Source organism: Dipodomys spectabilis, unplaced genomic scaffold (assembly GCF_019054845.1).
Source record: "Dipodomys spectabilis isolate Male_0828 unplaced genomic scaffold, ASM1905484v1 ptg000138l, whole genome shotgun sequence".
Lineage (NCBI taxonomy): Eukaryota > Metazoa > Chordata > Mammalia > Rodentia > Heteromyidae > Dipodomys > Dipodomys spectabilis.
Window position 1 is genome coordinate 5,202,309 of NW_024870815.1, and position 22,900 is coordinate 5,225,208.

General features: G+C 36.9%; 1 protein-coding gene across 2 annotated transcripts; it reads left to right on the plus strand.

Annotated features, from left to right (window-relative positions):
* The first annotated feature begins 533 nt into the window (after window positions 1-533).
* Window positions 534-22,480, plus strand: Il7r (interleukin 7 receptor). 2 transcript variants are annotated; one of them, XM_042690561.1, is made up of 9 exons: window positions 543-592; window positions 643-755; window positions 3,921-4,059; window positions 11,428-11,585; window positions 15,352-15,509; window positions 16,739-16,904; window positions 17,759-17,852; window positions 18,632-18,707; window positions 19,086-22,480. In XM_042690561.1, the coding sequence occupies exons 2-9, from the start codon at window positions 674-676 to the stop codon at window positions 19,587-19,589; spliced, it is 1,377 nt and encodes a 458-aa protein (XP_042546495.1). In that variant the 5' UTR covers window positions 543-592; window positions 643-673; the 3' UTR covers window positions 19,590-22,480. The 2 variants fall into 2 exon arrangements, with proteins under 2 accessions (XP_042546494.1, XP_042546495.1); XM_042690560.1 differs by having other exon boundaries at window positions 534-755.
* Window positions 22,481-22,900: the final 420 nt, after the last annotated feature.

Consider the following 22,900-nt stretch of genomic DNA (forward strand, 5'->3'; position numbering starts at 1 on the left):
AGACTACAAAAAAATCGGGGTTCCTATACCCCAATTTGCCAAGATCTGAATTAAACAAATAATTCTAAATGCCTACTATAGGAATGAGATATAGATAAGTTTTAGAGATAATAAAGAATAAAACGGAAAATCTACTGGTCATGTGAATTTTAGAGGTTAGGAAAAAAGCTATTTAAAGCAAACTTACACCACATTACATTTCATAAATCCCAGAATCTTTCATTAAAAAACCCCCATACAATCAGTTGACTTCATAAATTTAGATCTTTGTCTCTTGGTCCTTTCAAATTGGGCTGAAGACTACTTGAGCTTTCACACAAAATCTACCAACTCTGAAGTTGGCCCTGTACACTTAAGGAATACCAGAGAAGTACAATAATTTAAATTATTTTATCTGTTAATTTCCTCTACTTCTGCTGATAAAAGCAATCTTTTTATTCAGACTTCCTGTTTCTGGCATTTGCCTTTTTTATGCTGTATATATAACTTCCTCCTGTCTGTGGTCAAGTAAGTTTAGAGCTGTAGACCTAATCTCTCTGTCTCTCTCTCTCATTCATTTATACACACAGGCTTACACTTCTGCTCTCTCCTCTCTCTCTCTCTTTCTTTCTGTCTCTCTGTCTCTGTCTCTGTCTCTCTCTGTCTCTCTCTTGTTCCCTCTTGATTTCTCAGAATGATGATTCTAGGTACAGCTTTTGGCATCGTTTACTATTTACTTCAAGTTGTTTCTGGAGAAAGTGGCTATGCACAGAATGGTGAGTCATTTCTAACTTTTTTTTTAAGGATTTTAAATTATTTCAGACATATGCTTTGGATTCCTCTGTTCCCTAACAGACCTGGACCTAGCACTTGCCTATGAATAGAGCCCACATACTTACCATATATTTAGCCCCTATGCAACTAGAGCATGGGACAATACTGTGGGCATTGCCAAGAGGGACTAAATTTGATTCTCTAAATGCAGATCTCAAATGTTGACTGTGCTTCTGCTAAACAGCACACTCATATCAATGATATGAGTTGTTGGGAAAGTTTCTAAGGTAATTTTATGTTGTCTAGAAATCAGCTGTCTTTGGCTTAACTGATTCCAAAATATTTTAAATGATAAAGTAAATGTTGAAGAAATAGTAGCTTTCTTTGCATTGTCGGTATCCTCAGTACTATATCCTTAGTACTAGTCACTGTCTAGAACATAATAGTCACTCAGTGCATGGACAATTCTTCAAAATCCTATAGGTTTGCCAGATTCATCTTAGATTCTTAATAAGTAGCTCAGTAGAGATCTGAATGAGTTGTCTTATTGAAATACATTCATCACCTTCCTATTGAACAACTCACATGCATAATAATATTCTCTAGAATGCTTAAATGCCTGCTTTCTGGAAATATCTTCACTCCTTAGCAAATGTATTATAATTAAAATAGGATTATAGACCAAAGCATTTGGCAATAGCAGGACCACATGAAAAGTTAGACTACAAATTATTCCTATAAGTTAAGCTTTTTCAGTTTAAAAATTAAAAAAGTAATTTCCTGAGATTAGCAAGCATGGTTGCACATTCAGAAGGCATTCGAGAAGCTAAGGCATAAAGATTACAAGTTCAATGCCAGCCCAGTCTATGTAGTGATATCTAGGCCAGCTTGGGCTACATAGTGAATCTGTCTCTCTCCCTGTCCCCGCCCCTCCCGTCTCCATCTAATAACATAGGTCGATGTCTATATAATTTTCCTTATAGAAAATACCAACACACCAGGCTAATAACTCAACTTAGGTATTTTGAATCATATTTATTTAATCATAGTTCCTCAACTTACATATTTGAGTCAATTTACTTGGTAATTATCGAGGATGGAAAACTCATGCATTTTCTCATTAAGCGAATAGTTAGAGGATGACATTTTTCACAGTGAGCTAAAGGAGAATTGTTCCTTCATGCAAAATGTTTCTTCAGATTTACACAAAGACAGATGTGTGGCAAGAACCTTGAAAACCTTATTGTCCTTTGATATACCATATTATCCCTATTTCTTTCTAGCAATCACACTACTTTTCCAAAGAAATAAGATATAAAGTTGAAGACTAAATTTTTGCTTCAGCTTTAAAAATTTCAGTAGTTTTAGGAGTCTGTAACAATGAATGTAACCATATAATAATATCAAAACACTTTCAGTGAGTGTATAAGAAATTCATAAACAAGCAGCAGTTGTTGGGTGAAAGATGTTAACACTCTGATAATCACAAAGATGATCAAGACACTACAAGAATACTTTGAAAAATGCTAAGCCATTTGAACTGCTATCCATCTAATTTCATTCAGCAGAAAGAAGTCTTCAAAATCATGTTGCCTTGCTTAAAATACATATTTTTAAAACTCTTACATTTTTATACCTATTTATCTTATTTATTTATCTTATGTATCTTATTTATTTATTGCCAGTCCTGGGCCTTGAATTCTGGGCCTGTGCTCTATCCCTAAGCAATGTTTGCTCAAGGCTAGCACTCTACCACTTGAGCTATAGCACCACCTGCAACTTTTTCTGTGATTAGAGAAAAGAGTTTCATGAACTTTCCTTCCCAGGCTGGCTTTGGACCACAATTCTCAGATCTCAGCCTACTGACTAGCTAGGATAACAGGCATGAGCCAGCAGTGCCTGGGCACAAATTTTAACTATAGTTTTGGTCCCTACTAAAGTATTAACAATTATTGAAGGATACATTAACTCAGTGTTGAAATTCTTAGGTAATTTAAAATGATACTTATAATACCTCCAATCGATAGAGAACTTTTACTTACAAATGAACTGCAAGTCTCAAGTATATCTTACTCTACCTTTTCATTAATCATTTCTCAAAAATGATAATAGAGCTAATCCTTATTGAGAGCTTACTGTGCTCTAAGCTAAGTCTTTTTGTAGATTCCTAAAAGATGAATTTCTACATCAAAGACAATGTCTTAGAAAGGTTAAATAACCATACTGCACAGTAGTTCAGACAAGATTTAACCCCACATCTGTGCAGTGAGAACATCAAAATCTTAACCATTATGTAAATTACTCTTAGCTGTGGATTTTAGCTCACATCAGATAGAACATTTTCTTTGTCAAATGTCATACAACATTACACATCATTGGAGGGAATTTTTCTTAACTATACAGCAATTTTCCCACTAACACTTGCTAATAAGTCAATGTGTTGCTTCTTAAACATAGTGACTTTAAGAGCCAGGGAAACCCATATAAACACTAATTTGCATTGTGTGTGAGATCTTGCAACAGACCTGTTCTTTCAGGTTACAGAGCAAAGGGCCTTCTTCTAGTAATTGGCAGCAGTTAGAATGTGAGCTATGTCTTAACTTTTTTTGTTTATTTTTAAGTTGTACAAAGAGGTTTTAATTCAACATGACAGTTTATGAGTTTATCTTGATCAAAGTCACCCTTTTGATCCTTCTTCCCTATACCTCGCAACCCACCCGTCCCCTCAATTTACTCAGTTGCATTTTCACATATGTTCATTGAATACCATGACTGCATTGTCCCCCACCCTTCCTCTCTCCATTCATCTGCCCCTTTCTTTAACCCTCCTCCCCCATAACATATGTTCTAGCTTCCTGGTATTCATTTTGAGAAACTGTAAGTTAGTAGTTCAAAGGAGTTCTACTGCTGAAATTTGCCCCCTGAATATGCTATCGTTTAGTTAATACGTTTGTGTGTATGTGCATGTGATTCTGCATCTGGCTTACTTATATAGTGAAAACTTGTATGGACAAAGCTGATCCACAGGGCACCTGAATCTAAATAGTAATACATCTGTTATATTCGTTGTATAGGGCTGGTAGAAACTCCCAAGAGAAAGATCAAGACAGCTCTGAAGGAAGATTTTTGTGCATCTCAGTAATAGTTGCTTGTTGGTTCCTCCACAGGAGACTTGGAAGATGCAGAACTAGATGACTACTCCTTCTGGTGCTACAGTCAGTTGGAAGTCGATGGAGCTCAGCACTCACTGACGTGTATTTTTAATGACCCAGACATCAACAGCACCAATCTGGAAATGGAAATATGGTGAGGAATATGGTTTCTTGGGTGTTGAGAAATAAATCTTCAATCTCTTACTACATGTGCCCTTTTTAGTACCTGCAAAAGAAGGAATATCTAGTTAAGTTATCAAGTGTTAGAACTGTGCCCCTTGCCAAGGGACTATATTAAAGCAACTCTCACTGTTCATCTGTTAGGTCTCCAGGTCTCAATTCTTCTATAGTTCTTCCTCCCAATTTTATAATAGAATTTAAACTTGGATTCTCATATAACATTTCTCTACAAAGAATCTATTTATCTGCTTTGAGGCAATCTAGTGGGTTCAGATTGTGATTTTCAGTGAAGTTGGCTGATTCGTTTTTCAGAAAAGCAAAAGACTACTATATTGTTACTATCATAATAATAAGCCCATAAAGAAAATGCTATTATTAAGCCAGGCACCAGTGGCTACTCAGGACGCTGAGATCTGAGGATCACGGTTCAAAGCCAGCCCAGGCAGGAAAGTCCATGAGAATCTTATCTCCAATAAACAACTAGAAAACTGGAAGTGGTGCTGTGGCTCAAGCGGTACAGCACTCACCTTGAGCTGAAGAGCTGAGGGACAGCACCCAGGCCCAGAGTTCAAGCCCCACAACCGACCAAAAAAAAAAAAGAAAGAAAGAAAATGCTATTATTGAAAGTAACTCTGTTACACTTTTCTCATTTAAAAGTTGGCTGATTTCTAATCCATACACTTCCTGACCTGCAGCAAGTTATATAACTTATGTGTGCCTCCATTTCCTCTCTTGTACAATGAGATGGTTGATTGTATAAGAGAGCTGAGGTAATTAGTTCAACACATGGAAAGCACTTAGAACAAACAATCAACCAATGTGTAGTGAATAATGGAGAAGAGACATTAATTCATAGTCTATGAAATTATACCTTACATTCTCTTGGAACACTTTGTCTCTAGATCATATACCCAACATAAACTTTTTCAAAACCCACCAGAGTTAAGTTGGGTCACTGTATCATAAGACTTCAGAAAAGGAAAAAGAAAAAAAGGAAGTACTTACTTTGAGAGTTGGTAAACAGCTCAGGAAGTTTTATCTTCTCCTTTCCTCACAAGTTATCTTTTGTTGCCAAGGTTACTATCTCTAGCACCTTGAAAAAAAATCCTCAAACATAAAATTTTCACTTGTGGCTATCTCTAAATTCACATCAGATGATCTCATTTTTCATTAGTTTCCTAATAAAAAAAATATGTCAAGATAGTAGTGAAACAGATCTTAAAACCAGTTTGCTGAGACACGTTTTCACCATCTACACTCCTGACAAGTCCTTTTTATTTATTATTTATTTACATTAGTTTATATTGGGTAAATAAGGGGAGATTTCATTGCTACCTCTCCACACTGCATTCCAATAAATATCATCCTCTCAATTACATCCAGTAATATCCCTAACAGGTTTCAGAGTTGCAAATAATTTAGCTAAACTGTATTTAACTTCCTTTGTCCTTCCCACCAGTCAAATCCCAACCTCCCTCAATTGATCTTATTTAATCTAACGGCGCTTCCTGCATGTATTCATGCGAGGCTTTCTTCCACATTTATTGGATATTCATCCAATAGTGTTGGATTTGACAATTGTGATGTATTCTCAGTGTCTGTTAGTTCAGTTCTATCATACACTTGCCTACAGATGCCCCAACTAGGATATGCTAAAACAGCCAAACAACTCATTCAAACAATCCTCAATTCAATAAGAAAAGAAAGAAAACCACTCCCACACAATGATGGTTTGGGGTTCTCCAACTATCTTGTTGGTAGACAGTCATGAGCACTGTGGTTTGTCTTGGTGAGGCCAAGGCTGACCTTTCTGTTCACTTCATTCACAGGATATTTAACCACTTCCTACCCAAGTGAACAGATTTCCCTACTTCCATTAGCACGTCTCTTGATTTTATGTATGTCTTACTATACTCTGTCTAGAGCTTCCATTTGGAGTTCTCAAATGGATTCAGATATTTCCATCTGGAAAAGGATTTTCTTAAAACATGGGTGAAATGAACTTCCAGAAAGCAGCCACTTTCAAAAGAAGTTATCTATACATTGACTAGGAAATTCATGTAGCCTCTGGGTTCAGAAGAAGCAATTAATTTCCCTTGCATTTAGAACAGGCAATTAAATTCCAGGATGCTGTATTTGCCAGTTAAGTTTGATAAATAAAACTGGCTTTTTGGTGCTTTTATTTTCTTTTAATATAAATGTATAAAAACTGAATTAGAATCCTATGATTGCTGATGAAGTTATATAGATTGGATCAGTAGATGTCAATTGCTGTCTCTCATAAAGTGATGTGTTTAACTACCTTACCTTAGGCATGACCATTATCTTACCAGTCCAAAAAACAGATTTAGTTAGTAGTGTTCAGTTAGCAAATCTCAAGAGTGAAGTTAGATTCAGATTAATCAAACTCATAGAGGTGGATTGCCAGTGCGCCAATTGACCATTCTAAATTGATAGATATGATACAATTTAAATACTGATTCTGGCATCAGGACCTATTGTGAGTGTGTGTTGGGGGGAAGCAGGTTGCCTATCAAAATACATTCACTTTTACTTGGTAGGGTTACTAATTTTATCCATCAAAACTCTAGCCAAAAGCCATATGCCTTGGGTAACAAAGCAGAGACATCTGGAAAAGAGCTACATGGTATGGAATCTTGATAGAATAACTGAATTAGTTCTGTAATCCAGGCTTTCTTCATAGCAACTACATTGCATCAGAATTCATGGAGTGAATGTCTGGCAATGGTAAATGTCTACAAATGGTACTGAGTTCTCTCAGCATACATTGATTTTCATTAGAAATGTAATCAAACAAAGCAAAGAAAATTTGGTGATTTTTAAGACGAGTTACACTGATTTAAATATCAATGTAATTCCTTTGCTTATAAATTACTCACTGTTTAGAATCTGTTTCTCTCTCCCTTAAAAATTAAATTGACTAGTGCTGGATCCATACCCAAAAAAAAGCTAGAATGGACTTTTGGCTCCCTTTTACAAATGGAGAATTTATCTTTAGTACTGAAGTTAAGACCATTTTTCTCTCACCTAAATTATCTTTGTAGATTCTATGGGCATTTAAAATTGGGGTGCTTCTCCTTGAATGCTTGCGTCAGCTCTCAAAAGGCAATCATATTTCTTTGACTTCCAAATTCTTGGGGGACCCACAACCCCTCCCATGTGCCACCTCCAGATACCACTTCAAATCTGTCATTGTTTTCAGTCATTTCCACCATAGTCACGGACCACACCCAGAAGTGTCAGGCTGAACTACTGTTATCTCCCAAGCATTCATACAGTCCTTGAGACAGCCAATTACCCTAACACGCCAAATCGTTCAGAGTTTTGGAGTTATATTTCTTCCAGGGACACTTGGGGGATTTAATTGGATTTGGGCAGGGGGGAGGTGGGGGTTGTTGTTTCTATTTTCATTACTTCATATAAGTATCTGTTTTCAAAAGTAAGAGGCAAGAATCTTACCTACTGAACTATTCAAGACTAGAGAAGGTTGAGGGGAGGTTAAGAACCAGGTTAAATGGTTCCCCAAACTTTCTGCCTTTTTGGAGGTGACTGACTTAAGGCTGACACTCCCTAGGAAGACCTTACATGATCAAATCCATATCGACTATTATGCTGATGGATACATGCTATTATCTTCACCTACCATTCAATACCATAGAATAGCTCTGTCTGAGAGAAATATAATACAATGAACAAATCTTAAAGCACATATGCAATTTTGAATTTTCTATAGCTTCATTTTAAACAAGAAAAAAGAGAAATAATAAAGTCAGCTCTAAAAGTATATTTTATTTAACCCAATATAACCCAAGCTATCATTTCAATACGTAGTCAAATTAACATAAATATTTTTGGGGGGTCCAGTCGTGGGGCTTGAACTCTGATCCTGGGCACTGTCCCTCAACTCTTCAGCTCAAGGCTAGCACTCTACCACTTGAACCACAGTGCAACTTCCGGCTTTTTTTCTTTTTGCTTATGTGGTGCTGAGGAATTGAACCCAGGGCCTCATGCATGCAAGGCAAGCGCTCTACCACTGAGCCAACTTCCCAGTCCTTGGGAACATAAATATTAATGAGATGTTTTACCTTTTTTTTTTACAGTAAATATTCAAAATGCAGTGTGTAGTTCAAAAGGTTTAAGGTCATGTTGCATCTTGGACCAACCACATTCCAATTATCCAATCAGCACAAAAAAAGTAGTAGTTATTGTTCAAAGTACTAGAACATTCGTAAGTCAGGCAACATATATTTGACAATGAAGTAAATTAGTTTAGTTGAATTGACTGGAATTGATTTGGATTGCACAAAGGGATACTGATGCTCCAGACACACAAAATGAGAATTAGTAGCAAAAAGGCTATCTGTTCTAATTTGCTGGGTTTACCTTTGTCTTTTGGCATGAATTTCCCTCCACCTGAGGAAGCTCCTAGAGTTTCCAAGACCCTTAACCAGGTCCATAAAATAGCTATACGATTTTTTGTGGCCCATTAATTATATTCTATAAAAAATAGAAATGAGCTAAGAATACTATTTTAGATACTACTTACTATCCCAAAGTACCAAAATACTTTATAGGCTTAGGATGTATAACTCAATATTCTACTCATGCTTAACTTACTATACCTAAAATTCAGAAATGGGTCCCAAAAAGGATATAATGTTCTACAAACTACACACACACACACACACACACACACACACACTTCAAAGTCTGAACAACTGGATCCTCTAAAATATGGCAGGTAACAAAAGTTACATGTTAAGGGGGGAAATTTTAAGAAACGTTTTACAGATAATAAATATCTTTAACCAATTACCTTACATTTCCTTCAACTAATCTCCAGTTTTCATAATTCAGAGATCACAGTGATCCCAAAGAATGAGATTCTGTACTTGAGACATGTGTCTCAGATTTGGGTCCAATGTCCAGCTCACCCAGAGATACAGATACATACTCCCCTTTCTCTACAGAGTTCCTAGAAAGGACTCACTTGAGCAGATGCAGAAAAAAAGGTCCAATATTCATTTCACCATAGAAAGCTGCCATGTTTATTTTCTTTCTTTCTTCTAAATATTTTATAGTTCTAGATTTTACATCTAGATAAGTGTGTGAAAACTAAGTTTTCTCTTTTGTATACCTTTCATGAAAATTTACTGAAAAGACTTTCTATTTTTCCCATTAAAATTACTAAGTTGCTATTTTTTCTTTTTTTTTTTCATTGTGAAAATACCATACAGAGGGGTTACAATTACATGGACAAAGTAATGAGTGCATTTCTTATCAAGCATTGTTTCCTCCTCCTTTGTTTCCCCTTACCATTCCTTTCCATCTTCCCCAAGTTGCTATTTTAAAGTCAGTTAACCTCACATTTGCATATTTCAGTCTATTATAGAACTCTCTATTTTTGTACTGGTCAATCTTTGTGCCAATAATATATAGGTCTGATCATTACAGATTTTTTTGTAAATTTGGAATCTAATGTCCTAAATGCTCCATGTTGTTACACATTTGTCAATGTTGTTGTGATTATTTTGAGCTCTTTATATTTCCACATAACTTTTGAATCAGTTTACTGTTATCTTTCAATCTTATATTTTTAATTAAGCTTAATTAAAAATATTTTATCACTATTGACTTTGCTAATCCACAAATATAGCTCTTCTTTTTTATTGTCTTTAGTGTCTCTGAGGAATATTTTGTATTTTCTAGAACAAAGGCCTTGAATATCTTTCATAAATTTTATTTCCAGGTAATTTGGTATTCATGGTTATCATAAATGAAATTGTCCTTTTAAACTTTATTTTTAATTGTTTGATGCTAACTTATAGAACTAAAATTGACCTTTGGGTAATGGGTAGTTACTATGGTTTTACTGGAGCCACTTTATAATTTCTTCTGTGAATAATGACATGTTCTATAAATAAAAGATGAATTTTTTCTTTCTTGCTAATCTGAATATCTTTTATTTGGTTCTCTTTTCTTGTGAACTATGCTGTTGAGTAAAATGTAAAAAAGTGGCTCTTTCTTATCCTGATCTCAGAAAATAATTAATGCTCACAATTACATCATTCAATATCATATTAATTACCAGATTTTTAAAAATGTTTTTTATTGGATTGAGCACTGGTCTTGCTGGTTTTATTTTTTAAATCTGTGAAGTTTTTATCATGAATTTTATGAAAAAAACACAGCAATTATGAATATATTATTTATGTTTTATTTCGTTAATGTAGTAAATGTTATTGATTGATCTTTCACTATTGAACTTACTTTTCTTCCTGGGACATTCATCTTAGTACAGTATAAACTGTGCCAAGACTGATATTGTGCTCGTATCAATTTTCTCCAGTTTCCTTGAGGAATGTTGTATATACATTTAAAAGTGACACTTGTTGGACATTGTTAATTATTTTTCTATATTAAATTTGTCAGATTTTGGTACCAGGGTTAAGCAGAATCATCAAATATGTTGAAAACAGTCTAGTGTTTCAATAGAAATATTTGATGGAACTCACCAGCCTGTAGCCATTCAGCATGTTGATAATACATGTCATTTCTTTAAAGGAAAAAGAACTATTCAGATACCATTTTGTATTTGGGCCACTTTCACTAACTTGTATTTATAAGAAAATTTTACTATATTGCAGCTATTACTTCTGTTGGCATAAATTTTTTCTTACTATTCTTTTAAAACAATCTTTTAATAATCTATAGTGAAGTGTCTTGTTACAGTCCAGATGTTCATAATTTACGTCTTTGATTTTTTTTCTTGATCTTGTTCTTTCTTTTCTTGATCTGGTTCATCAGCCAAAATTGCCAATGAAACATTGCTAAAATTATCCACTAAATATAGAGCTTTTTAGAATATTTTAACATTTCCTTTTTAACCCTGCTTCAGGGAGAGGGAAGTGTCCCTTTTTTACAAACTTGATTTTCTCCATTTATTCCTGCAGAACAACAACAAAAAAAATTTCTTCCCATCAAAATTTTGGTTTTTAATAATTGTAAATATTCAGGAAATTTCCCTAATTTTCATAAGCATTTTTTACTATTTCAAGTATGCTTACTTTTAATGATAGAATAAATCATCATTGATTGTAATGGAACAGGGAGCTACATTATTTTAATTCATTGTCTTTCTCTCTTGAGCATTCATTTTCACATTCCCAGAGAGAGAGAGAGAGAGAGAGGGAGTGAGAGAGAGAGAGATTGAAGTTTAAGCCATACGTAGTCATACATGTGGTTCTGTTGCTGTCATATGAAACTTCTGTCATATGAAGCTTCTACCTAAATCAAGATAGTCTCTTTTTTGTTTCTACAGTGGAGCTCTGATGCGTGTAAATTGCTTGAGTCTTAATAAAATGCAAAAGATGTATTTCCTCAAGACAAAACGATTCTTACTGATTGGTGAAAGCAGAATATGTGTGAAGCTTGGAGAAAAAAACATATACTGCAAAATATTCGACATAGGCAAAATAGGTAAGAGGTGGTTAGAAAGACATGTTTGTCGTGGTCTAGATATTTGTTGCTGACTCTGTGTTTCAACATTCTGTATATTAAAGGTAAGCAGGTTATGGAAACAATTCACAATAGATAATAGTTAATTATCTGATACCATTTTATTAAATGAAAAGAATAGATTCTTATAATATTCATTCCTACTGTGAGACAATTTTGAGAATCTTTAAACTAAAGCTGTGTGTTTGACAGCTACACACTGAGGGAAGATCAAATTGATTTGCATATCTAACTGAAGATAAGCCCTTTGCCATTTATTCATACAAGTTCTTTCCTTCTTCATCATACCTCTTCCTGAATTCCTTATACTTTTCTGCACATATTTGCACCATCTTCTGAGTGTGCTTAGCTAAATTGTCAAGCTATTTTAAAATATACTTCCCTATTAGAACTATCCAGAAGAAAGAGATCTAATAAAAGGGAGATAGGTAGACAGGTGGATAGATCGATACATGAGAAATAGATTGGTGATAGATAATAACTAGGCAGATAGATAGATAGATAGACAGCAGATATATAGTAGGCAGATAGATGGACTGTAAACACATTTATTTTAAGGAGTTGACTCATATGATTGTGAAGGCTAGAAAACTTGATATTTGTAGGGTAAGCTAGAAGCCTGGAAATTAAGAATGAATGTTAGGAAGTTTCAAGTGTTACAATCTTGAATCCAAATTCTGTAGAACAGAAAACCAAAGGTTTTCTTTATTGCATTTTTAAAAACAACATTTTTCTTCTTCAAGGAACCTCAAGTCTTTTTTCTTGCCTACAGATTACCTGATGTCTATCACATTATGAAAGGTGATCTGCTTCATACTAGGTCTACTAATTCAAATTTTTGTCATTCAGAAGTTATTTAAATTGGCATTCAACCAAACAATGAAACATCATAGCTTAACTAATAGCTTGACAAATAAGATGTCATGGTTTCCTATGAGAATAAGTGAGGCATGAAGCATGGCCAAATCTGATGTGACTCAGAATGTATACATTACACTTTGCTGCAAGTGAATCAAAAAATTATGATTCAATCCAAATTGTAATTTGAATTAGTACAATGGGAGAATAAGATATGAATGTATTGTACCTCTGCAGATTTATAAGTAAGTATATACATAAGTATAAAGATACTTATATACTCTAAGATACTTACTTATATACTCTGTTTTCGACCTCTTTGCATCATTTCAAAAGAAAATTAAAAGTGAGAGAACAATTATTAGAGATCAGGAAGAGTGAGAAACAGTTCAACTTTACTTCCCTAAGATCCTGAAATGAAGAATAAAAGCAGAGGTTCCATGTGTGAATGATGATCTTGACTGAACAAGCAGATGTGGTAGGAAAGAAACACTAGGTTGTATATGTTAACTTTATGGTATGTTGGCCACACTAGTGTTCAGTCCTATTGAGGTAAGGATTCCTACTGCAGAATATCCCTGAGTGTAGGCATGAGCAAGCTGGATTTTGGTCATTTGGAGACTAAGCATTTCTGGATACCTCTTCAGTTTGTGCCCTACACAAAGCCATCATATTGAAAGATCATCATTTACACTGCACAGTTATATTCACTTCTCTTCGGGTAAGTAGAAGCCAGAGATTTATTTCCTCAAAGAGCAGGGCTGGAACATCAGGGGAGAGTTCCTTCTCATACAAACCCACCCCAGCAAATAAGCCCCCTTGCATTCGTGGAAATGCACACAATCCGTATGCACATGTTATGTGACACCATGTAACATCCGATCCAGATCTCATGTGCCCAGGGATCCTGGAGGCCCACATTCTCATCAACAGGCTATGACCATGACCTGGGGAGAAGCTGAGTAGATACTCTGCGGTAGCACAGGTTACAGTGAAAGGGGAGTCCAGCATGAGCTCAGTAGCATCTTGTGCTGGTTCCTCCATAACATTTCATGTATTAGATTACCTTTTAATAGAATTTCAACTGCATGCTCCTGAATGGAGTCCAGAGCCAGAGTCCTCCAACCCCCACTGGGACCACCTGCCCCCTCTCTTCCCTTTCCCTAGATGTCCCCACCCAGAGAAACTGGAGGGGCAGTTTCTAGTCTTCCCATGTGGCTTGACCAGGGTAGATTGATGTGATCATTCAGATGATATAAGGACATATTAATCTTTTTTAATATTGCTTGAAGAAGGAGCAACTTTCCCTAATTTGCTCAGCTAGCTGTACATTAGAGGTAGATCTGTGTGACAGATAATTTTCCAGACTAAAGGAGGTACCAAGACCAGGACAGAGAAGTCTCAGGTCAAAGTGGCTTAATATAGATTGGCTTCCCTAGGAAGCCAATACTTTTTTTCTGGCTTTTTTTTTTCTGCCTGGAAATATCCCTGCCTCCCGCTAACACTTTCTCTTAAGTGGTACATTTAATCTTAACAGCTCTGTGAGGAAGACAGGCAGAAGGCAGAGGGAGGCTGATGAAGAGTTCAGAGTTAATGCTGTTGAGACTCTCAGAGGAGACTCTTTGAAGACACTGTGCAAGCTGGGAGTTAGGATAGAGACCTTTCACTTCCATGCAGCAGAGATAAGACACCTATCTCTGCATTCATTGCCTTGTTTTACTGGAAGAATGAGACCTAAAGTTTTCATTGAACTACTCCTGCATTGGGGTTAGTTGCCAACAAGTTCTCTAATATTTCAAAGGCAAATAAGTGTGTTTTAGTATAAAATTAGCTCAAAACACCTGGCCCCTCAAGTTCATTTCTTATTCATATCAAAGACAAAATGGATGTTACTAACTTTTGAATAGTGAAACACCAAGCAATACTTAGGACTTTCCCTCACCCTCCCTCCTGTGATCCACTGTCTTAAACATAGGACTCCAACAGGGGTCGGCAAACATAAGGATCATATGTGGGTATGATTCTGGGCCAAGATTGGAGCCGTGCTATTACTTCTATCCACATCATTCAGAAGGCTATATACAAAGTGCAAGGTGGGCTAGAAAATACTGGTCTGGATGTGTGTGTGTGTGTGTGTGTGTGTGTGTGTGTGTGTGTGTGTGTGTGTGTGTGTGTGTGTGTGTTTTACTGCAGTTTGAACTTGGGGCCTTGGGCTTAACAGGCAAGCACTCTACCACTGAGCTATATTCCCAGCTCCTTATGTTTTCATTATTTTTTTTTTTTTTTGGTCAGTCGTGGGGCCTGAACTCTGGGCCTGGGCTCTGTCCCTCAACTCTTCAGCTCAAGGCTAGCACTCTACCACTTGAGCCACAGCTCCACTTCCAGCTTTTTTGGCGTATGTGGTACTGAGGAATCGAACCCAGGCCTCATGCATGCAAGGCAAGCACTCTACCACTGAGCCACCTTCCCAGCCTTCATTATTTCTTGAATTGGACCTTGGTTCTTTTTCTGCCTGGCCTGGAACATTGACCTCCCATTTATGCTTCCCATGTAGCTGGGATGAAAGACACAGCTTGTTATTGGTTGAGGTAGAGACTGTTGAAGTTTTTGCCCAGGCTGGCCTCAAACTATATTCCTCTTAATTCTGAGTAGTGAGGATTACAGACATGAACAACTACATTTGGGTTTATCTGGATTTGAACCTAAGAAAAAGAAAAACAAATAGCTTTCTGTGTAGTTTGTTAACTACAGATTAGGATGAAATGATGGAAAGAATGGATTAAATGATTTTCAGAATAGGCAGATTGAATAAATTATCATCATTTCATTGATGGCTCTGTAAATAAACTTTATCTTCTTTTCTTGCCAGTTAAACCTGATCCACCTTTTGATGTACAAGCCATTTATCGTGAGGGAGCAAATGACTTTGAAGTGACCTTTAATATGTCATACTTGCACAAGACATATGCAAATCGATTAATACATGATGTAGCCTTCCGCCCGGAAAAGGAGGAAAACAACTGGACGGTAACGTCAAATAGGATCAGAAAATAAAAACATCCTAATGTTGTACACGTTATTCTCTCAGAGGTGTACTCATTCTAGTTTTACTACCAGAACTTATCCTTTATCCAAAGCACCTCCTACTGTGTTTGAAGCTGACCCCACAAATCCTGACCCCCACACACCTAACTCTGAATTTTATTCATTGCATTTTTGTATCTTTTATTTTCTTTATTTTTCTGACAGGTTCTCACTTTTTTGTGTTTATGTGTATCAGCCATGGGGCTTGAACTCAGTGCCTGAGTGTTATCCCCAAGCTTTTTTGCTTCAGGCTAGCACTCTGCCACTTTAAGGCACAGCTCCATTTCCAGTTTTCTCTTGGTTAATTGGAGATAAGAATTTCATGGACTTTCCTGCCCAGGCTGGTTTTGAACCACAGTCTTCAGGTCTCAGCCTTCAGAGTAGCTAGGCTTACAGGCATGGCTTTGACTTTTTATACTAAAGCCAACTTTGCATCATGATCTTCCTACCATTGCCATTTGTGTGGCTGGGATTGAGATTATGAAGGTGCATTATTGGAGATTTTTTTTTTCTTTTTAGTGGCATAAGAGTTTGAACTCAAGGCCTTAAGCCTGATTGGATTGTGCCTTCACTCACTCTGCTTATGCTCTATCACTTAAGCCATGTTCTGCCCTTGTTTTTTGGTGGTTATTTAGGAGATGGAGTCTACTGGACTTTTCTGCCCAGTCTAGCTTTGAACCAAGATCCATTAGATCTTAATTTCCTGTAGTAAAGATTACAGACATGAACATTTGGTACCTGTCTGTCTTGCTAGCTTTTTGCTTGGGCTGGTTTTGAACTCTCAAATTGGTAAGAACATTTTCTTTTGTTTTTAAGGGTTAATGCACACATTTTTAGGAGAGTATTAGCTTTATTTTACTATTCACCATGTAAGATGGAATAGTATCTTTCTAAAGGAAAGAAAGATAAAAAAAATTATTGAACTAGGAAAAGAAATTCTTGGTGAAATAAATGCTAGAAGTGACTTAGATCTTCACAGACTCTGTCCTGCTTCTGCCACTGATCCCTTCACAAACACAAGGTCCTAGGTGTAAGAGATATTTAAGAACTTCATGAGGATGCCTAAATGACTACAGGAGTTCAGCTTAAAGTTATTTGAGAGAGCTAGCTAATTACTGGAGCAGTACCTCATTTTCTATGCTAAATGACTCACATACCTCTTAACTCTTTAGCACATGAATTTATCCAACACAAGGCTGACACTCCTGCAGAGGAAGCTGAAACCTAACACAATGTATGAGATTAAAGTCCGATCCATTCCTACAGACTATTTTGAAGGCTTCTGGAGTGAATGGAGTCCAAGTTCCTTCTTCAGAAATCCAGAGATCAAGAGTCCAGGTGAGCAATGGTTCAGCATCACTGTTAACAATGCCTGGGTGGGAATGTCAAAGTGTGGGAGCGAAAGTGAGAGAGAGAGAGGTTGACACAAGTCAGCCTCCCTGATTGCAAGGACTTATGAGAAAGTCTTCTATTTCCTGTAGAGAACAGCCTGCCTTCTGTTTTCTATGAGGAATAAGGGAGCAGGGTGGGAAGAATCCACTGTAGCTGGTAAATGGTAGAAGGTATCTTGATGCTACTCTCTGGGGTATTCTGGAGCTACTCCTGAGTCTAAATAAAATCCCTAGCCATGCCTCTTGCTTAAGCTAGGATTTCAATGGACCTTACTAAGACTTCTGTAAGGAATAACTTTGTTGGTGACAGGTGGACAGGTCAGCGGTGCTGTCCTGTGTTTCATTCTCTAGGATGATAAATATGTCCTTGATGTTGATGAAATGGCCAGAAAAACCAGGTAACACAGCTCAGAAAAAGTGTCCAAAATACCCTCACACAGACTTCCCTTTTGGAAGGTTGCAGGAACTGTTGTACCACCCCAGTTTCTCCTCACCTGGCATTTATTGCTGCTTCATGTGAATATTTACCTCTTTAGCCTATGTGTTGGCTTCTTTACTTCAGTATTAGTAGTTGAGAAAGCAGATGGCTTTGCTAGTGCCTCACTTCCACCTTTCAGGTAGCTGATGATCTCATTCTGGTTACCCAATCATTGCCAATTAAGCCAGACAAATCCTTCTGCTTATTAAGAACAACTTTCCAGAAATAATAAGTGAGACCATGTTACTAAATAAACTCAATGCTTTATGAAAGCCTGTGTACATCCTGGTATTCACCATGACATCATTTTTTTTATATTCTAGGGGAGATGAATCTTATTTTGCTGACTGTCAGCACTCTGAGTTGCTTCTCTATAATTCTGGTGGTCATCTTAGCCTGCATGTTGTGGGAAAAAAGGTGATTTTCTTTAATTAATCCGAAGGCTGATTATGTAGAATCCCTGACAAAGCTGAAGCTCCACTTAGTGATGAGGAAAATTCAAGGGGGAATTATAGATTTCAGGAACTGTAGGTACCCAGCCTCTCTCCCATTCTTAGGTGCTAATGAATTTCTACACTAATTTCAAAAGAGACAAAAAGGTATTCATTGAACCTTTTTCCAAAATAAGAATTCCTTAAGCAGTATTTCTCAATTTTTTCCAGTCTCCAAATAAGCATAGAAATAATTACCTATGCAAAATATATTTGGTATGTTAATTTCAAGCACTCAAGTTCTTAGAAAGTTTATATTCTACCATATGATAGAGTCATGTTTAGCATCAAAAATAAATATTTTTAGAAGATATGCCATTTATATTTCTTAATGTTCTAGGAGAGGCCCGAGCGTAGAGCCCCACATCTCCAGGATTACAAATACTCAAATCTAAAAAGTACTGCCATGTAGATTGGTGGTAAATGACCAAGTCAAATTTAAGCTTTATAGCTATATTAAAAATGACACCTGACAAACCTCATTTTCCACAGGTGGATCATTGTCTTATTCACTGAGTATGTTAATAACAATGATCTCTGATCCAGCCCCTCCTGAGATTAATAGGGCCCTGGCCTCAGAGAATACAAGCTAGTTCTCCATAGTCACCTACCTAGTATGACAGAGCCAAGATCAGAACAAAGTAGAAACACCTATTATTGACCTGCTCCCTCTGCCACTTAACTACCAATGTTTTCTGATTTCAGGATTAAGCCTATTGTGTGGCCTAGTCTCCCAGATCATAAGAAGACTCTGGAACAACTTTGTAAAAAACCAAAAAGAGTAAGTGTTGCTGATCACTGAAGAAGCCTCCTGCTGCTGGCATTCTGGTTTCTAAAAGTGATATTCCAGAACAAGAAAGAGCAGAACATGAATTTCCACTCTTTTATGTATTCCATAAGTAATGTACCTTGAAAAATACTAGATGCAGCTCAGTGGAGAAAGGAAATTGGAGTAAGATATGTGTCTCAGGATTACTGGGCTTCTCGGGATTGGAGAGTACATCAGTGATCGCATCAAACCCAGCAGTGCTGAAGAACATGTAGGCAATCCCGTGACATTCCAGGAAAATCCATCAGAAAATTCTTTAGATTTGTTTTTCTGAAGTGAATGCTTAGTCCACATCTTTCTAATGCCCCTTCTCTCTCCCTCTCTCTCCAGAATTTAAATGTGAGCTTCAATCCCGAGAGTTTTCTAGACTACCAGATTCATGAGGTGGATGGAATTCAAGCTAGAGATGAAGCCCAAGGTTTTCTGCAGGACATTCTGCCTCCACAACTAGGGGAGTCTGGGGAGCAGGGGATTGGAGGGAGTGTCTGCAGCCCCAACAGGCCTTCTGAGAGCACAGCCATCACCCCGGAAGCTTTCAGCAGAGAAGCACCCCACAGAGACCAGGCTGGAAACGTCAGTACATGCAATAGCCTTATTCTTCCCTCTTGCAATTCTCCAAACTACAGGGAAGGTGACAAGAATGGGCCTCATGTGTACCTGGGCTTGCTACCTAGTCCTGGAACTACAGATACCATTCTATCCCCACCATTTCCTCTCCAATCAGGAATCCTGACTTTAAACCCAGTTGTTCAGGGACCACCCATCCACACTTCCCTGGGACCAAATCAAGAAGAAGCATACGTCACAATGTCCAGCTTTTACCAAAACCAGTGAATTGTGAGGAAATCGAAGACCATCCCCATTGCAAACAACAAATATGGCGGAGAGAACTCCACTATCCACTCTTCAGGACTCTGAGCCATGACTGTGACATTCTGATTCAGTAGCATTCAAAACAAGAAAAGAAAATTCTGCTTCTATCACATTGATTTAGTCTTGAGGTTTGGAATGACACACAGAAGAAAAAAAGTAAGAAAGAATTAAGGAAAGGGTGAAGGAAAAGATGGATGAGTATGAGCAATGGAGTAAGAGAAGAAAGAAGAAAAGGATTACCAATGACAATTTCTATTGACAGGATTTGCATAACCAGTGCTGTGCTAAGTCCTTCTCACAGTTTATTTCACTGAAGTAGGTCAATTATAACTATCATTCTTTTTTACAGATAATAAAATTTAGAGTGAAGGGTAAATTACTCTTCTAAGTTTCCCACTAAGTTGGGCGTGAAGATCGTGGGATCTATTTTCAGTCTACCTGTTTCCGAACCTTTCTCTTAACTAAGGACTGTCTCATTCTTGAGCACCAAGCATTACTAATTACTAGGTGATGATATGATTGATTATCCAAACCGAGTCGCTTTTGAAAGTGAAAGGCGAAGTCATAATCACTCCAGAATGACATGCATGAACTGGAACTGTCCTAGATAAATATAAGCATGTTGTTATTGAATGAATACCACTGTAACGAAAAAAGTGGAGACAAATGGTTTCAAAGGGGTAAGCATCATGGCTAGCCATGTCAAAGATATGGGAAGAAGGCAAGAGAAAGTCTCCAAACTGATTTGATTTTATTTTGCTGAACTCAAGTTTGATTAGTTATCAAGAGTATGTTCCCTTTGCTGCTACCATCCATCAACCTCTTGTATGATCAGAGAAGAACCTGTTGCCAGCCCCCGACAGTGGGACAGTTGACAAAGAAATGGAGGAATGGTACCTTTAATGTGTGCACATACTGCCCCTGAATTATCCTTGGATGCTGCTACAAACTTCAGGGAGAATAGGTTATGGACACTGTAGTGAGCAGCCAGTTTCGGCTACATTCGTAAAGCTATGGAGATGGCATATTATGAATATTTAACGTTTGTCCTTTCACCTTTTTTAGTCTAGATAAATGTCTAATGATTAGGTCAAACCAATTCAAGGCAGCTAGGCAATGTCAGCCAACCCTGATAGATCACAGGCCCCTGGTCCTGGCAGCTCATGGAATCATCTAAAGTAGAGACAGGGAGATAAAGAAGGATGTAAGTTCAAGGTCGTTTTTCAGAGTTTGTTGTTCATGTTTAGTGTTTCATCTTTATTCGCTCTCTACTTGGTTTAGGGAAACTAAGTGATTTTAATTTTCATGTATCTCTTGTGCTGTGAATGGCAATTTAAACTGTGGACAAATAGAGCCTGCCTATTGGCTTAAGCCCTAGTCATAATCAGACTATTTTATTTGGGGATGAATGTTTTACTTTTCAAAGTGCTTTTCCTCTACATCAGAAGTAGTAAATACAGTGCCCTAACCCCTTAGCTGTGCTTAGTGCTTTTGTGATTTTTTTCAAAGCACTTCTGTAAACACTGTCTTTCATCTCTTTGACAATCATTTATACAAAGCCTGCTATATGCCATCCAAAATGCTAGGCACAGGACATCAGAGAACAAATAACAATGGGATCCTACCTCAGAAAGCACAAAATTTAACCAAAGTGACAGGTTGTCAACAAATTATCATAATACTTCAAAATGTTATAACAGAAGTATGTTGATTAGAGATCAAGAAAATGCTACAAAAATGACATAAATTTGCATGCAAAAAAGTAGAATCTGCCAGGTCCAGAAATAGTAGAGATATTTTCCATTAAGAAGGCAGATTTTTTTATCCATATTAAAAAATGAGAGTCAAGCCTCAAAGAGAAGATCACACAAAATCTGATACTCACCCTAAATCTTAGACTCCCTGATTCACTGAGGTTGTTTGAAGGATTTATTTTTATTATCTTTGACTCATGGGGAAATTGGAACACAGAAAGGAACAAGTAAGTTACTCACACTCACATGTTAATTCAGAACTGGGAGCTCCAATTTTATAGCCTTCGCATATATAGAGAATCTCCTTAAGAAAGGAAAAATAACTTGGGGACCACACTGAGATCCCTCTCCATTTCTAAAATCCTATGTTTCAATGTTGTTTAGACAATTGTCATCTGATTTGGTATGTGTCTATAATGTTTATTGGAGAAATTGAAAACCTATGTATTGTAATGGGACTTTCACTTATTAATAGTATCTGCTGCTATGCTTGATTATATACTCAGGGAGAACATACAATGTAAGATTTCTATCTGGTCCTCACTCATCCCTCTCTTGGGATTTATAAAGGAAGAAAAAGCTCTTGATTAGAGATGATGTGTAAATCAGAGATGTTAAACTGCTAGTTCCGTGTAACATGAAATGAAAGGAGAACTGAAAGGAGAATGAGAAACAAAGCAGTAATTTGGTCAAATGAGTATGCGTGGGTCCAGAGGACTCACAATTATTCAGTGGATTTTCTGTATGTGTTATGCTTTCCATGGGAATTGGCTCCAAACATCCAAGTAAGGGCAATTTCAGATGAATGTACTTATGTGACTTTGCTCTTTAGGAAGTGCTGCCAGGCTTGGAACTGGCAAGGAAGATAGTAAGAATATGTTGTAGGTATATGGACACAGCTCAGAAGATATTTTTGCTAGCTCAGTAGTTTTCCTTGGAATTAATCTTAAATGGATCCAATACTCACTACAGTGAACGTCTCTGAAACTGTTGTGTTCTTTTCACATGCATTACTAATATTTGCAGAGCTGCTACTATGAATATAAATATACAGTGTGTGGCACCATCTCATATTTAATTAAATATTATGGGACTTCGCATGGCTGTTTTGTCTTCTGTAATAATTTCAGATAGAAGGAAACTCACAATAGATCTGTGAGTTTCTTCCAGAGAAACATTCTGCAGTTATTTGCTGACATTTTAGGGGTCTGGGTTCCTAGGAAAAAATTATCAATTAAGTACTTAGTTAATAATGATCAGCACTTTGCTGAGTCCACTCTGCAGTTCTTTACACTATGATAGTTTAGAGCAATAGTGCGGACATTAGAGCAATGAAATGGACCGTCTCCAGTTACAATTACGTGAGACCAAAGATACATAGGAACCCTATAATAGCATTCCCTTGCTTTACACAAAAGATCAATCCGAATTCTTAGCTTTAAAAAGTAAACACTCATCTCCCTGTGTGCATGACTAGCTCCAAGTTCTACCAATTATACTGGATCCTTTTCCATGAGT